At 39.3% G+C, this 18,091-nt stretch overlaps 1 protein-coding gene across 3 annotated transcripts in view; it reads left to right on the forward strand.

The window, feature by feature from the left end:
* Window positions 1–18,091, forward strand: part of AKAP6 (A-kinase anchoring protein 6) — a 564,294-nt gene that overhangs the window by 319,375 nt on the left and 226,828 nt on the right. For all 3 annotated transcript variants that reach the window (XR_006818743.1, XM_046008964.1, XM_046008965.1), the window contains one exon: window positions 14,055–14,177. Coding sequence is in view for 2 of the 3 variants with exons in the window: in XM_046008964.1 (XP_045864920.1) it covers window positions 14,055–14,177 (123 nt within the window). In the remaining variant the exon portion in view is untranslated. The remainder of the gene's footprint in view (window positions 1–14,054; window positions 14,178–18,091) is intronic.

Here is an 18,091-nt window from a genome sequence, read left to right on the forward strand (position 1 = left end):
CTCCTTCAGCCCTCTTAGTTATTATGACGCTTCAGACCCCAACCCACGATGATTAAGGCCTTTTCTCCCTCTTCTTGAGAACTGTGCTGGTTGCCCTAGATTTTTACATCTCTCTTTTCTGTGAGACTCTGGGCCTCCCATCTTGACAGATGATTCTTATATTGTATTAGAGATAATTCTTCTCTAATTGGCCCAATAATTTTAGTTAATGCACTTCTTGACATTTTAGGAAGTTTGGGTAGGGGAATTTATGCTATGAATGTGTGTTCAGACAAATAAAAACAAGCTTCTAGTTTGTAATATTGTCACACAACAACCTTATAAATAATATGTACTAATTTATTTATAATTTGTATTTATACATATTTATACTATTTATTTATAATTATGTGGTTATAAATAACAATTCCCACAGCACTCTTTAATCAGAGAGAGGGTCATTATAATATATTATGGGAAGAAAAAGGAAGGGCCTCCAGGAGGTTGAGAATTATCCCTCAAAGCCCTGATTGTTAAAGATGGAAAGATTAAGAAAGTATCTTGGAAAGGCAGTAATAGGTTGGGGTACTCTGTTGGGAAGGAGACATTGGGCTCAATCTTGAAGGACAGACATGGCAAGTGGAGCAGGAGACACTGGGGGAGTGTGTGAAGGTCAGCAAGATCAGTTTCCTGTCTATCTGGAAGAGAGAAGGTGAATTATATAAACATGTAGAGCTTTGAGGGAGGCTCTCTATGCAAGAGCCACGGATGTGAGCAGTCAGAAAGGAGTGAGAAATTGTTGAGCTCGGTACCTTCATTTTGCAAACAGGATCTGCATCCCCCAGTCCAGAGTACTTCCTGTGAGAACCTCCTGTCTCCTGGTTATACCAGATCTTGCAAGCTTCTCGCAAAGGGGCAGCAAGTACCTTTTTCAGAGATCAACACTAACATGTTCCTAGTGCCCCATGGCTGTCGGCTTTTTATCGTTGTAGCCCTCAGAGACTTTGAAGCCAATTCTCCTTCTCTGAATTTGATATGTTTCCTAGGTGATTTTAAGATACGGCCAGGGTTGAGAATCACTAAGACAGACACGGATTGAGGGACTGGAGTGAAGCAAGTTGAATGCATTGCACTCGGGGTGTCCTAAGTAGATATGCCCCTATACACTGTCCCTAGGTTCTCTTATCCATGCTTATGGCCTCCAACACCAGCTGTATGCTGCCTCCTCTCTGGTTCCACACCTCAACTGAGTTCAGAAAGCAAACTCATATCTAATACTATGCTCATCATCTGCCTGTAAGCGGTTTCTTCCTTCTGAATTTTTTACTGCATCTTTCAGAGAATGGTACCTCCAAGTAACATGAAGTTGGCAGTCATTTTGGATTCTAACAAATTAAAAAAATCTAACAAAATAAAAAATCCTCCCTCACATCCAGTTGGTCCTGTCCATTTTAACTTGTCTCTCTCTGTGGCCTGTTGCAGTTCCTCCATGTCCCACTGCTGCTGCCCGAGTCCAGCCCTCACCAACTACTTCAGGGTATAGTGTAGCAGCCTTTTAACTGGCTTCTCTGGTCTCAACCCTCTACTCAGCCATCCACTCTCTCCACTGCTTCAGAAATCCAGTGACCACCACCTTGTCCTCAGGATAAAGTCCTGACTCCAGAGTGTGTTATGTGTGGTCTGGCTCCTTGTCAGACCGTCCAATCTCATTTCTCAGTTTTTCCCTCTTTGCCTCTGGAGTGTGAGCCATGCTTAGCTACTCAGAGTTCTCAGAATGAGCTGTTCTCTCTCCGACTTTACCTGCCAGGAATGTTTTTCTCTGTTCCTCCCAGTGCCCTTTTATTTCTTTTTTCTGAATCATTTACACTTATCTTTCATGGCTCAGCTTAGTTGTGATTTCCTCCCAGAAGCTCTCCCTGATGCCCCAAGACTGAGATAAATGCCTTTCCGTTGGCTCCTAAACACTGGGATCATCTACAGCAGAGGTTCCCAAGATCCTTTCAGCAGGCCCACAAGATCAACTATTTTCAGTTAATACTGAAATGATGTTTGCCTTTTTCACTCTCATACTGTGTATTGTAGAGTTTTCCAGAGGCTATATGACATATATTTCAGTAGATTAAATGCAGAAGTAGAAATGGGAATCCAGCTGTCTGTATCATGCCAGACGTTAACCAGATTTGCATATAGCTAACATTTTGAAAACACAGTTATTTTTCATAACAGTGTGTTATGTTAACATGTGTATAATAGATTATTTTAAGTGATTAATAAATATTTTTTAAATTTCTAAAATGAATATTTATGGTTATAAACCAACAGAAACAAAAGTTCTTTGGGGCCCTTAATAATTCCTAATAGTGTAAAGGAGTTCTAAAAGTTTGGCAACTGCTGATCTACGTTATCACACATATCACACTTTATATTACTACGCTCTGAATTCTGTAAGAGAGGAGTCTGTGTTGTTTATATATGTGAGTTCCAGGCCCGAATACAATTTCTGATACATAGCAAGCTCTCAATTAATATTTTTTGAGTGAAGAACCTAATACACACGTGCACATGTATATGTACATACACTTGGAGTTTGAACAAAAAAGACAATTTCGTCTTTACTTGACCTCACCTAATGCTACCCAATTTAGATAGTATATACAATTAACCAAACCAATGCTACTCTGAAATTTTGTATTAGTTTTAAAAACTCTATTTCTGTCCTCTTTTTTTTGAGCTCTAAGAATTTTGTCTGAAAGATGTCTCTGAAAACTTAAAATTTCAAGCTCTGTATTGAATACACAACCCTTGAATTCTTCTGACTTGACTACCTACTGGATGCATGTTATCAGTCGAGTACTTAACCTTGCTAAGCCTCAGTTTCCTCACCTGTAAAATGGGGAGCATTGAACTAAATGGGTTCTAAGGACCTTTTGTAGACTTGTTAATGCAAACTTTTCTCCTTTCCAAGCACATGCATTTAGATAATACAATTTTCTGCCTTCTTGGCTCTAATGATAGTGTAGTGGCTGAATTTCTATTCTTTACTGACTCACCACCCTGAAATTCTTTGGTAGAAAGGTGGCAATTTTCTTCTTTTTAAAAATTTGTTATTGAAGTATGTAAATGACATACAATGTTATAGTAGTTTCAGGTGTACAATATAGTGATTCAGCAATTCTGTACATTACTGCTCAGTGCTCACCAAGATAAATATAGTCACCATTGTCACCATACAACGTTCAGTTGCAGTGTTGTTGACTATATTCCCTGTGCTGTGCTTTTTGTCTCCATGACTTATTTTTTTTAATTGAAGGATAGTTGACACACAATATTACATTAGTTTCTGGTGTACAACACAGTGATTCAACCAGTCCATACCTAATTACGCTCTGCTCACCACAAGTGCAGCTCCCATCTGTCACCATACAATGCTTTATAATACTATTGACTGTATTCCCTGTGCTGTACCTTTCATCCCTGTGACTTATTCATTCCATAAATGGAAGTCTTTTTTTTTTTTTTTAGATTTTTTTAAATTTTTTTTTTTTATATATGTGACAGAGAGAGAGATCACAAGTAGGCAGAGAGGCAGGCAGAGAGAGAGGACGAAGCAGGCTCCCTGCGGAGCAGAGAGCCCGACGCGGGGCTCGATCTCAGGACCCTGAGATCATGACTTGAGCCGAAGGCAGCGGCTTAATCCACTGAGCCACCCAGGCGCCCCCATAAATGGAAGTCTTAAATGTTATCTCCTACTCCCCTTCACTCATTTTGCCCAGGCACCCAACCCTTGCTCTCTGGCAACCACCAGCTTGTTCTCTGTATTTATGGGTCTGTTTTTGGTTTGTTTGTTTCTTTGTTTTTTCAATTTTACATATGAGTGAAATCATATGGTATTTGTCTTTCTCTGAGTTATTTTACTTAGCATAATGCCCCCAACATCCATCCATGTTGTCACAAATGCCCCCTACATTATGCATGTTGTCAGCCTTTTTATGGCTGAGGGGTAGTCTTAAATATACATATATATATACACCACATCTCCTTTAACTGTTCAGCTATCAGTGAACACTTGGGTTTGTTTCCTACCTTGGCTATTGTAAATAATTTTACAATAAACAAATAAACATAGAGGTACATACATCTTTTTGAATTAGTTTTTTTGTTTGTTTGTTTGTTTTCTTTCGGTAAATACCCAAAGAATCAGTAGTGGAATTACTGGTTTATATGGTATTTTTAATTTTAATTTTTTAATTAAAGATTTTATTTATTTATTTGACAGAGAGAGACACAGCAAGAGAGGGAACATAAGTAGGGGGAGTGGGAAAAGGAGAAGCAGGTTTCCCACAGAGCAGAGAACCTGATGTGGGCTTGATCCTAGGACCCTGGAATCATGACCTGAACTGAAGGCAGACGATTAATGAATGAGACACCTAGGTGCCGTCTAATTTTAATTTTTTGAGGAAACTTCATTCTGTTTCCCACAGTGGTTGCACCAATTTGCATTCCTACCAGTAGGATTCCCTTTTCTCCACATCTTCACCAACACTTGTTATTTCTTGTCTTTTTGATACTAGCCCTTCTGACTTGGGGTGAAGTGATACCACCTTGTGGTTTTGATTTGCATTTCCTTGATTAGTAATGTTGAGCATCTTTTCCTATGTCTGTTGATCATATGTATTTCTTCTTTGGAAAATGTCTATGTAGGTCTGCTGCCTGTTTTTAAATCAGATTGTTTGTTTTTTTGGTGTTTAATTATTTAAGTTTTTTATATATTTTGTATATTAACCAAGCATATATCATAAACACTCCCATCTTGCTACATGCGTTCTTGTTCTAGATATTTGATTTGCAAGGAGGTCTCACTCATCAGGAAAGTAGTTAGTACTAATCTAAATATAGGATTATAACAGCATTTTCAACTCTGTACTTCAGTGTCAAGGAACAGCCCCTTTTTGAGCAGCTTCAAAACTTTATGGACATGTCAGGAAATGTTTATTAAAAGTGATTAATTTGCTCCAATTAATTAGGTCAGGGGAGACCGAAAGCTGTAGAGCAAAGAAAGACGAACAGGGAAAGAGAAGAGGAGAGGAAGGGAGGGGAGTAAAATAAAGGAAAGAGGACAGGAGACTGAAAGAAGGGAGGGACTAGGAGAAGAGGAAAGAGAAGAAAAAGGCAAAAGACAAACAGTGATCAAGAAAGAAGGAGGAAAAGGGGGGACTGCAAAGAGAGAGCACAGAGTGTGGGAACTCGTCTAGAGCGGAGGCGACTATGATAGGACTAGGTGAAGCTGTGTTCCACCTCCTGGGCTTCTCACAACAGCTTGGGAAACAAGAATGGGCCACAGTGGATGTTACTGTCCTTTGTTTTTCTTTCTGGGAATCTCATGGGAATACGTCTGGTGAGAAAGGCAGTGTAGGAGCTCAGAGCTTCGGCTCTGGAACAAAACTACTTAATATCTGTTCAGTGGCTTTATGACCTTGAATAAATTACATAACTCCTTTAGGCTTCAGCCTCTTCATCTGTACAAGAGGGAAATTCGTGAAGACTAAATGACTACATAAGTTATTAGAGGAATAGCTAGTAGATAGTTATCCTCCAAATGTTCAGTATTACTATTTATAATACTAGATATGAGAAACTTACAGTTAAAGCATTAAACTATCATAATCCTAAATTCTAAGGTGTGACCATCTCAGGTCCTGTTTGGGAATTCAGAGGCAGATAAAGTTGACCTGATTTGCTCATTCGGTGCCTCTGGAGGATTGGGGTACTTGAACTAAGATCTCCATTAGAGTAAGTGAGCAATGCTGTGGGGCAGTCCTACTCCCTGGGAGGATCCCCAGCTTCAGCGCCGTGAAAGTGTTCACAGTTGTATGAGTACTCAAGCTGGTCTATACTTCAGTTTCCCCATCTATAAACTAAATAGTTTGGGAATCTAGTTTTGTTGTAAGAATTGAGTAAGTGCCTGGCACATAATAAGTGCTCAATAAATATTGACCTGTTATTTGTTCCTGTTTATTCCCAATTCTTTTATTCATTCCTGTTTTTTAGACTTTGATGTATGCATTTCAATCTTGTTTTGCCCTAAAATTAGTTGATTACTTTTTATAAACTTTTTATAAACCAGCAGGGAACAACTGAGCTCGCGCTCTGTATTAGTTGGAGGAAACTCTTTCCCATTGTGAGAAGCAGGGATCTTCCTGGGCTTCTCTTTTCCCAGTTGAAACTGTTGTCAACAGTATTTGAAGATGATGAATCAGCTCAATTTATCCTTTCTACATGATACTGAGTTCAGAATAGAACTTCCCACCTAGGCAATTTCAGATAATACCATTCCATGCCTTCTCTCTCTCTCTCCAACCGAGAACCTTTTACTTTTATTCTGGGATAATTTTGTCAGGAATATTTTTATATTCTAAAGTCATCCCATTCAACCTTTAGAAAAGAAGCTTAAGTATTTCATAAAACATTTCAGTGTTTGAGTTTTCTTGTGGCATCAGAGTTAAAACTGCCTTAAACCATTTCATTTTCTCTTCAATCTTTTTTCTTAAAAGCACACACCAAATCCTCCCTTCTGTCAATTACTTACCCTGTGTTAGATGTTGTGGGTAGGAACATGGGTAAATGTGTCAGGTGGTAGAATCCAAAGCACCTCTTTTAACTCCTTGGCCTTTTATCTTGAGCCTCTGAGTCTGGAGCGGTACATTAAGTACCCAGATAGGTGGTTAGAGAAGGTAAATTGCATATGACTGCTCTTGTGTAAAAATCTAAATTAGGCATTTCGTATAGGAACTATGTGTGTATGAATTAACCAGAAACGGAAACTAAATATATACGTTGGTAAATATACATGTAAAATCTCAATGCATATTTTGGCTTCAAAATGGAATTCTAATTTTTCCAGTTATTGGAGTCTAAATGAAGCTTCCTTGTGTGTAGGGTAAGAGGATTACCATAACTCATTGGTAGCCATTGTTAATGTGAAGATTGGCTCCAAAGCATGTGGCCTGTTTTGAGAAGTTAAGCCAGATTATTCTAAAACTTTTGGCTATTAATGGAGAAATATGATTCCCCCTCAGACCTGCTAGTGGAATAAGGAGACAGGAAACCTCTGCTGACCTGTAGGCTAAAATACTACCCCCTCCGTGTTGTCCCAGCTGATGACCTGAAACAGAAGTTACTACTCTCTCCTCTTCATGCCCCTCTCACCTTGTGGCTGTATGGGGACTTTTCTGATCCTTCTCTGCTGTGGCCTAGCACAGTACTGTATGCTTAGTGAATAATCAGAACTTTCTGGGTGAATGAGATAAAAGATTGAATTGGAGCTTGTTAATTAGGAATAATGTTTAAAAATCATTTATCAAGGGGCACTTGGGTGGCTCAGCCTGTTAAGTGTCATCCAACTCTTGGTTTCAGCTCAGGTGATGATCCTCAGGGTCAGGCTTGAGTCCTGTGTCAGGTTCCACACTCTGTGGGGAGTCTGATTCTCTCTCTTTCCCTCTGCTCCTGCCCTGACTCTTTGATCTGCTCTCTCACTCCCTCTCTCAAATAAATGAATAAATAAAATCTTTTAAAAATCATTTATCAAGCTTTAGTTTTACATCAGGCTTTAAAATGTGTATTTTTCTTGAAATTCTCACGTAAACCCAAGATGGATATTACTATCCCCATCTTACAGATGAAGAAAATGAGGTTCAGAGACATTAAGTAGCTCATTTACTTTATGCTGTTAGTAGGAGGTGGATGGAGCTTAGAATCAAATTCAATTTTGTCTGGTTGCAGCAACTGTTCTCTTAATAATACCCATACTGGTTCATGATGGGAACAGTTTTTTTTTTGTTTTTCCTCTTTTAATATAACCTCTCCTGCCCCACCCCCCATAGTTAATCCTCATTTAAGTGTTTTCAACTTCTTATTTCAGGTGGGGACTTAGACAAATTTTTAGATTGGTTGGCCTTTCATGATTTCATGTAGTGCCAATGAGGCTGTCCGGATTCACGTCCTTAGTCCACTACCTTCTAGCCATATGACACTGGGTAGGTCTCCTCAGCTCTCAGAGCCTCTGTCTTCTCAACTGTAAAACAGGTCACCATACTACCTACCTCACAGGGTCTTTATGAAGCCCAAATGATGTATTGTATGTGAAATACATGTAAAAGGTCCTGGCACACAGTCAGTGGGTTTGAGGATTATGTGTTGTTTCAGCTAGTATTGTTCAGATAAGATCATTCAGTGAACCTTTGAATCTTGGAATACTAATAAAGAGGTAAATACATTTTAATAAAGGTTTAAAAGATTCAACAGCAGAGACTGAACAATTTTTCCATAAATATAGTGAACATAGTTCGCTTTTTCGATGCCCTTCAGTAGGTCCCTGGCTGAAGGCAGCTAATTTGATCTAGATGAAGTCAGACATCATGCTTGATTTCTTTGTTCACTGAGAAATGAGAAGCCTTTTGAGGGTGTAGACACACACACACACACACACACAAACACACACATATTCTAACAACGAAAAGAAATAAGTAGTTGAGGTCCTTGGCTGAACTCCTTAGAACCAAGGGCCATCTTCTCTGTGATTAAACTGAGTCAGATTTATCTGTAATTGAGGCTCTGTTAGAATTGGCTAATTCCAGCATGTAACTGCCTTACATTTTTGGTTGAAATTTTCCATGAGTTACAAATGATGTTTACAGTGATTTTTGGCTTGTGGAAAAAAAAAAAAAGGTGTTTGTTCCTTGCTAACATCTAGCCTTATCAAAGATCTCCTTTGAGAAAAACGAACAGAAAATATTAAAGGTGAAAGACTGAGAGCTTAGAAAATTTTACCTCAGTGCCAAGACTGTAGGGCTGGGAAGAATTGTTACTTCTCCTTCCTCTGGGTCAGATGGCATGCTTCTGAAAATACTCTTTCTAGAGGTCAGTGTTGTGCACTGAGAGAAACCCAACTGTGGGGTGAGATGTGGGTTTGGGCTCCAACTCCACCAATTCTTGCCTTAGGCAAGTCACTCGCCTTCTTTGACCCTCGGTTTCCTTATCTGTACAATGATCAGAATCAACACCACTCTACACACTTGGGACAACATGCCATCTACTTCCTGTTGTATGTGTCCCCCTTTACCATCTTAGAGAAATAGGTTTCCATTTCAGTTTGGTCTAAAAATCATGGAATTCTATACAAAATGACCCCTTAGGCTTTCAACACCGTAAGGCAGACCCAATTTCCCATTCCCTGCTGTATTGTGGGCTTCTGGTCCCATCCCTGACGCAAAGAAGGCACTCCTGTCTTATTCCTGCTCCAAACAACAGGACAGCCTTGCTGGAGGGTGACAGTCATCACTTTCAGTTTGCGTTTAACCAAACCAGGTTTGTTGTAGAGAGAAATAGGTGGGAAAATAAAAGAAGTAACAGGCATTCTTAACCTGTCATGAGAAGGTAGCTGTTTGCAAGACTCGAAGATAATTTTCCTTGCGACTAGAATCTTCAAATATATGTTAACCAGATGAGGGCTCTAGCAACTCATTTTCTACAAGCCTGAAAGTGTGCATTTGCATGCACTTTGACGGTGCTGCTTAGTCTTTAAAGAGATTGATGCTTCAGAAAGTTTGAAAGTAAGATTTTTAAGAAGCACTTCATTAAAGAACTTTTAAAATGCAAATGATTTGAAAGTGGGAAGTGTGCCACCTGCGGTCATTGGGTGGTACCAAGGCTGTGGGTGTTCTGTTCTCTCTCACATTGCACAGCCAGGGTTCCTTCTGGGTGTGGAATCCCGGCTTGGAGAGTTTGCAGAGTCTCAAAACATGGGTCAGATATGAATATGTCAAGGGACCCCTCCTGAGGGATACAGTTAAGGGGGTGGCATGGGAAGACTGGGGCCTGTTGACTGAGTCCCACTTAGTGTGCCCCTACAGAGCTTGGTGGGAGGCAGAGAAGGATAGTGGAAGAAGGGGCAGAAAGGGACCGCCAGGAAATTGGTGGTTGAAAATGACAGGAGAGAGACTGAGCAGGTAAGACACTTCGGCAGGAGTTTGGACAGCGAAGGCTAGAATGCAGCCTTTCAGAGGTGTGCACCTTCCAGGGGTGCGTAGTTCAGTCTGCAGCCGTGAGTTGGGTGTGCGTAAAATGTGCTTTTATCTAGTGCAATGACAGCATTGAATTGTGTCATGATGGAAATCTGAGTTTTATACTCATCTTGGACTCTCAAAGTAAGTAAGTGTGAACTCAGAATATTAGAGAAACAAACACAGATGGGTCAAATACTACAAATAAGGACAAATTTGGATACAGACAGAATTCTGATACAGGCAGAATACATTTCACAGAAAAATCCAGGAGAATATTCTAACTCTTTAATTGATTGTCAAAATTTTTCGACTATTAAAATTACTTGAGTCGAGTGGGCCAGTGCTGAGACATGCTTTATATTCTGCTGAAGTTTTGCTGCAGTGATAATTGTTTTTTTTATTCCCAACAATGTCCAGCAGGGCACTTTACACAGAGTAGGCACTTAATAAATATGTGTTAGAAAAGTGAATGAGTGCCCAGTATTTGTTATGCTAGAACTTGATCTGTACTATAAAATAAATATAACTTTGTATTTCCCCCCATTTTTCTATGTTGTTATGTGTGTCACCTCATTTTCCTTCATTCACACAATTTCAAAGGGCTCTCGCAGAGCTTCTAAAATTAGCATCAGATATTAGTCAGATTTTGTATCCAGATCTGAGTTCTCCTGCACATTGTCTGGTGCGGTATATTGAGTGGCACTTAGTTGGTCTTTCTAAGGAGAGCGTCTTCTAATATGGGGATTGTACACAGGACATTCACTGTCCAGGACGCAGAACACTGGGACCAGTATGCATGTCAAAGGGCTGGGAGAGGTGGAGAAACAGCAGGGGACAAAATTATCAAGAATTGGATGGACTCCAGAATCATTTGCCTTTATGATTTCTGTCTATATTTTTGTGGCTACACGTCTAAGCAGGAGGAGAGGTGGAAAGCTAAGAGCTCCCTAAAAGGGAGGAGTGTTTAGCTTTTTATTATAAAATTACAAAGACTTTCCAGGTTTCTATTATGATGCATGAAACTTTTTAGCACTGGTGAGAAAAGAGTTGAGAAAAGGTACAACACATGAAATTGGTGAGGTAGGGATAGAATTCAGAGACCCAGAGGGAAGCCTTGACAGGACCTCTGTTTCCTCTGTGTCAGACAGCTTGGTTTTGCTCTTTGGCTAGGCTCTGCAGAGAGATCATCCAGAAAGGTTCACTTGGGTCCCATGGGTTTGCCTAATCTGCATCTCATGGATTTTGGCTAACTCTGTAATCATGGTTCCGTTAGGAAAGCTGTCACACAGTGTATTTAATACTCTTCGGCTGAGACTAACCTTTTGTGTTGAGATACCCATGCAATCACATAGACACACGTTGTTTCGTTTGCTTGTTTTTTGGAGTAAGAGAAGATGATAAATAGAATATAACTGGTTATATTTCAAATAACATCTTATACTATTGATCCTCTTGGATTTAATCAGTTGTCTCCAAAATAATTTACTTTCTGACTTAATTTTCTCCACCAACCTGTTTACATTTAAAACCACTCAAGTCCAAATTCAATAGTAAATACTACTGAATAGTATAAAATGCTATTTCATCTCACAATTATCAGCAATCTAGACTCTGATATTCTGAGGTTCTGTACATGATATTTCTGTAAGTCCATCTGGCCAAGAAAGAGTATCTTAATTTTTCACTACCTTTAATTATGAGAACATCAAGAATTAAGACTTCAGTTCTAACACACTCTACCCTTGTTTCTGCTCACAGATTTACTATACACATCTGTAGGGACCTATGGTTAACCTCAAGTCAGATAAGAATTTCTTATGTATTCTGAGTCGTGGGCAGTCTTCCAGAAAGAGCGACTTGGGGAGTGATGTTTTAAACAGGTGGGAGGCTTAACTGAAAAAAAGTGAGGCTGAAGTAACATCTGTGTTAAAAGACTGCAGTATTTTAACAAAGTAACTCTCAAATTTACAGAAATGCAGAAAAAGAGAAAGATCAGACAAACTGATACCCTAAATATTTGAGAAAGGGCAAAAGGAATTTCTTGGCATGGATTTCTAGCATTTAGAACAAGATACAATGTGGGAAAATTAGAGAAAAGGGTGAGTTGGGTGGGTCATGAGACAAATGTATTTGGTAGGGGATGTGTCATGTGAAATTCATGAAACCATCCCTGTTGGATATGTTTTTCACCTCACCTGGAAGAAACACTTCTGAGTGATGACCAAAGGAACCTCAGTGATGTTATTAGCTTGGGGTTGGAGGCTAGGACTTGAGGCATGTTAAACCACCTCCTGGTTCCCAGACCAGCCAGCTGCAAATGCATAAGCCTCAGCTTCTAATTAAGATGACCCTGACATGGTATTTCTTTTCTTTTTTAAAGATTTTTTTATTTATTTGACAGATGGAAATCACAAGTAGGCAGAGAAGCAGGCAGAGAGAGAGGAGGAAGGCTCCCTGCTGAGCAGAGAGCCCGATGCGGGGCTCGATCCCAGGACCCTGGGATCATGACCTGAGGCTTTAACCCACTGAGCCACCCAGGCACCCCTGACATGGTATTTCTTATTGGCTTTACCAAAACAACCTGATTAGGGTAGGCTTTCAAAAAGATGGATACAATTATCTTCCGATCTTGGCTCAATAGAGATAAAATAGGGAAAACGTTGGGTAACATTTGCAACATGGAAAAACAGAGGGTAGTCTACCAGGTGGGATTATTGGCCGAGCTCCAGGTGGGTCAGTGACATTCCAGAGCATGCTGGAACAGTCTGATGGACTCTGTGGGCCTCCATGCCCACATCGCTGCTCTGTCTCCCTTTGACAGATAGGAATGTGTTTCTGAGAATTATTTTTCAGCCTTTCTCTTTACCACCCTCCTCAGTCCCATTTTCTCTTTTTTTAAATAATCATTTTGAGGCCAATCAACTGTGGGGATTAGAGAGTTATAAATCTTAAACTATTATTTAGGAGAAAACTTAGTACAGAAGCCTAGCTTCTGAGAAGCACGATAAAGAAAACGAATTTTCACATATTCTCAATTTGGTCTCAGGATATTCTCAGTTAAGCATTAAAAATATTAATCAAAATTAATCAAAAGGCAAATCTGAAGAATGGGTTAACTTTAATAGGGAAATAGCATCCCAAGCCGTTTCAGTGAATACAAGTGTAGAAGCCTGTCCTTGCTCCTTTCAACCTCCAGGTGGTGCTGTTTACCTAGACACGGAAAGCAGGTGCCCAGCCCCATTTCTTTACTTTAGGTTCATAGCTGGGCTTTCATTTTTTTCAAAATATTTTCCGTTTGTACAGATGTGTTCTTTTAAATGGTCAATAAATTTTTATAACCACTACTTGAAAAATTGCAAGATGATGTGATTTGTGCTTCCTAGCTAAGAATATTTCTTTATGTGAAGGACACACCCAGAGCCAGGTGTTTACGTTTTTGCTCATTGACCCACCTCCTCTACCCTTCCTTGCTTTTTAGAACCCAGACTGAGCCACAGACAGTTGGGCTGTCAGTAGAACTCATCCAAATCCCTTTAAACACTTATGTGATTTAAAAATAGATTTGTAGTTCAGTTAAGGCAACTCTACTCCATAGGTTTCTGAGTAAAGAACACCATCTTTATGGGCGTGCTTTTATCCCCCAAAGCCAGGGAGTATGTACCTCGCAGGGCTGACCTGATTTTTTGGTGAGGGGGTACTTGTCAGACAACAGAAATGTTTTGATGATCAGAGGACACCTTTATAAAGACACCCGACAATCCAATCCAAATTCCTCAGAAAAAAAGTGTTCCTAGGGAAAAACTGAAAGGGAGTCATGCACAATGTCTTTCCATTTTGATGAATTTCAAACCAGGAATAATAGAAATTCCATTCCACAGTGTGGAACTAGAATGGGAAGGCAGTGGTATCAATTTTATCCTCCGCGAGGTTTGGAATTTTTAAGACTGGCTTTAAAGTAACGATCAACTAACATGCTTTTCTTGTCCTCCCCCCCCCTTCTTTTCTGTCACAAAGGGGTTTGTAAACAAGCTGGATGAATTCATTCAGTGGTTAAATGAAGCCATGGAAACCACCGAGAATTGGACACCCCCTAAAGCAGAGACGGATGGCCTTAAGCTGTACCTGGAGACACACTTGGTAGGCAAGACTGTGTTGCTTTTGCTGTTAGTAATGGAAGGATTTTAATGCACTGCTTGTTTGTTTATGGGGAATATCAATTTTATTTATCAGAAGTCATTATATGCTAATGAAACCAAGTTTTAATGGGGTAAACTGCAGAAGCTGAAAATTTACAGGCATTTCAAGTAATATACTATGAAATTTAAATCCTCCATATTTCAAGCTATTTTTTTCAAAACTTTTTCCAGAAAGGTAAGTCATTTACTTAAAAATACCTTAGAAAATTTGCTTGACTCTTGTTCTCGAAAGCTATGATTGAAGGTTTTTCCTCTTCTGAAAAAAAATAAATAAATGAAAGAGATAATTTTGATGACCGTTCTAAGCTTTCTAGAATTCTTGTAAAATTAATGAACCTCTCATTATCAAGAGGGTCTACATTATCTGTTCTACACTGGGTTATTTTAATAAAATATTTAAAATGATGATCTCCATCATTTTTGCTGCTATGTGGTTTTTTCAGCATATAATTAATACAACTGTCATTACACTCGTCCCTGTGCACAGGGAAAACCATGGAGGGGAAGTAGAAAATACTTGGATGAATATGCTTCTGAATATGTTAGAAGCAAGAATTATAGACTGGGGGACATTTGATGAACCTCATGAGGTTTTTACTGAATGCTTCAAATGGCCGATATCAATTATGAAGGGGTGGAAACCAAGTAGTGGAGTGTGATAAAGCATGAAGAAAAAGCACGTTGTCCTAGGAAATGAAAATTCAGGCTTTAAGGATCTCATCTTTATTCCTTTCACCGATAGCATAAAATTGACAAAGGCAATGAACACGAATCCTTGGGTACCCAACTGTGGGGTTGATTTTCTGCCCCTCTTACACACTCAGAATTTGGATTGAATAAACATTGTGTGGGAGTCCTATGTGTGTGCGAGTTCACAGGGTTCCAGACAGTTCCCTATGCTGTTAAATGGGAGAATGAGAGAGAGGGAGATGGGGGACGGGGAGAAGAGGAGACAGAGAGTGAGGATGTGTTAGTCTTTTGGTGTTTGTGGTTTGCAGTACATTTTATATCATTGCAAGTAAAACAGCCTCAAAATCTTATTGCTGCATGAAAATAGCTTCGTGAATGATAAAAGATGACAAAACTGTGTAAAAGGATGACTGTATTGCTTCCCTTGTTAGAGACCTGGGTTGATGGTGTGTAAAAATGCCAGTGACCCTAACCACCTCTCTTGTACATGGGTTTTTAAATATTGCCCTTGGTACTCAATTCCCTATTCAGTAGAGCCTTGATTTTTTTTTTTTTAAAGAGGGCATTTCATAATAGCAAGATAAAGATATTCAGTGCTTTATAATGTAAATTGTATTAATTAGAATGTCAACTTTTCACTGGCATTGTTCTGACAGAAATTCTAATCTGTGTTTAAACAGGAGTATATGAACTTTATTTCACATTAAGTGTGCTGTCTTAATTTCTCTTGATTTAATATTTTATGGAAAACACACATTTAGTTTTTGAGGTCCCAGAGGGCATGGGGACATAAAGAGTGCTTTAACTCTAGGCTGTTTGCTGAATGCCAGGCTAGGAGAGTATGAACCAGGGTCTCGCTTCTCTTTGGGAGTTGAGCATCGTGGCCTCTTTGTAAACAATTGTTCACTCATCATTCTCAAGTCCCTGTTACAGGGTTCCTTCCTTAGCATCCCTGTGTAGGCCTCTGCCTCATTCTAGCCCACACCCATTCACTAGAACTTTCTGTGAGAATGGACTATTCAAGGTTGCTCTGTCCAGCATGGGAGCCACTCACCACACTCATCTGCTGAGCACTTGAAATGTGGCTAAAGCAACTGAAGAGATGAATTTTTAATTCTAATTAACTTACATTTAAATGTAAATTGCCACGTGTAGCCTGTGACTACTATATTCTAGCCTTAATAAGTTGCCAAACTCTTTACAGCTGGCCATAATGAATTGCATGTGTGTGTACCTGCCTCATAATGACAGCCTCATCCAAAATGTGGACCCCACCATCCCCTTTGCTATGGATCTCTATGCTACATCCATAGCCAAGAGTCCTTCTTAAAATGTTGCTCCCTTAAAGAACAACCTTGTTGTTGCCTAATGATCAACACTTTCTTGAAATGAGTTGTCTCTATTATTCTGTCTAATTATATCAGTTGGAAGAGAGATAACATAGGAATATTTTTATCTCTGCTTTGCAAAGAGTAAGGTACTCCACTCTCCAGACCAGCTCAGTGAATGTTAAGTTGTAATCACAACTTTGACTTCTGAAATTATGAATAATACTGGCTGCCGGTTAGTGGGGTCATAGCGTGTGTGGATCGGCAGTGATACTTCTGGACAATTCCTGTGTCCCTGCTGTGTGGCGTGCAGTGTCTGTTACTTTAGAAACAGCCTGTTGTGTAAACGTCTCTCAAACAAACTGAGTTACCCTGTGTCTCTGAGGACAATATCTACATTGTCCTCCTGATCAATACTGTCATTTATATTTTTTTATTGTGTTTCCTTACTATGGTGCTGAGTTAATATTAAGTTGTTCTTCTCAAAAGAAGGCAAAAGAATGTCTGCCTTCCCATAAAGAAAGTATACAGCTAAGCCCAGAGATTTATATCCTTGAATGCAACTTGCACAAGTCATTACTGCTCCTTACTGAGTGGGTGAGTGGTATGGACAAGATTATCCTGTATGTAGGATAGCTGTATGAGTTTCTTGAAGCACCTCTGTAGATTCTGTAATTTAACACTACATCAACAGATGTATGAGCCCTGCAAGCTCAGTGTCTTCCCTGGTTAACAATGGGTTAGAAGAGTTGGCACCCTGCAGTGATTATTGTAAAGAAAAGCAAACATAAAAACAATAACAAAAGTTGTACATTTATATTTTGATACTTAATTCAATTATTTTCCATGACGGTAACCAAGGGTTTTTACCAACACAAATCAATTACAGCTCTACAATACCTTTATGAGAGATACGAAGGAGCTTTATTTTAACTGTAAGAAATACTGTGAAATTGCGATGATACATCAATGATTTTCCATGATAATTAATCATCTGCTTGCAACCTGGGTGCTCCTCTCAAAAATACAATTCCAGTCTTCCTAGAAAATGACATTCTCAGGAAAATGTCATTCTGGAAAGGTATTTTGTGAGTACCGAGAATCCCTCTTCTTTGAAAACCACTTTTAAAACAGTATTGTATACATATGTTCTCGGACAGATTCCCTTCTTCTTCACTTCTGTCTACTTTTTCTTAAAACAGCTTTATTGGGGTATAATTGGCATATGATAAGTTGTATGTATTTAAAATATGTACATCTACAAGTTTCGACAAATTGGCAAATGCGTACACCCATAAGACCATTTTCGCAGTCAAGATAGTGAATGTAGCCATCCCCTCCAAAGGCTTCCTCACAATTCTTTTGTAATTCCTTCCTCCCTTTCCTCCTGGCCTTTCCCTGACCCTTAAGCAATCACTGATCTGCTTTCTGTTACTATGAAGATTGTTTTGTACTTTCTAGAATTTTACATGAATGGAGTCAAACACGGTGTGTCCTCTGTCTCTATCTCTCTCTTTCATCTCCTCCCTCCCCCCTGGTTTCTTTCACCTATTCCGATGTTGGGAGTTTCAACTGCTTATTCATTTGGATTGCTGAGTAATAGTCCACTGTACTAATTTAGCACAGTTTGTTTATCCTTTCATCTGTTGGCAGACATTTAAGTTGTTTCTCTCATCACCTTTCTTAGTGGCTAAAGAAACACAAATCCCCAAAAGCTACATTTGATTAGATGCATCATAAATAGAAGCGCCATCAGTAGTTCTGGGAGGGCTATTTAGATGTTTTCCTTTAAGAGAATTCATAGTATCTTCAGAGTGAGAGTGCTTATGAGTAATGC

Source organism: Meles meles, chromosome 6 (assembly GCF_922984935.1).
Source record: "Meles meles chromosome 6, mMelMel3.1 paternal haplotype, whole genome shotgun sequence".
In the NCBI taxonomy this organism is placed as follows: domain Eukaryota; kingdom Metazoa; phylum Chordata; class Mammalia; order Carnivora; family Mustelidae; genus Meles; species Meles meles.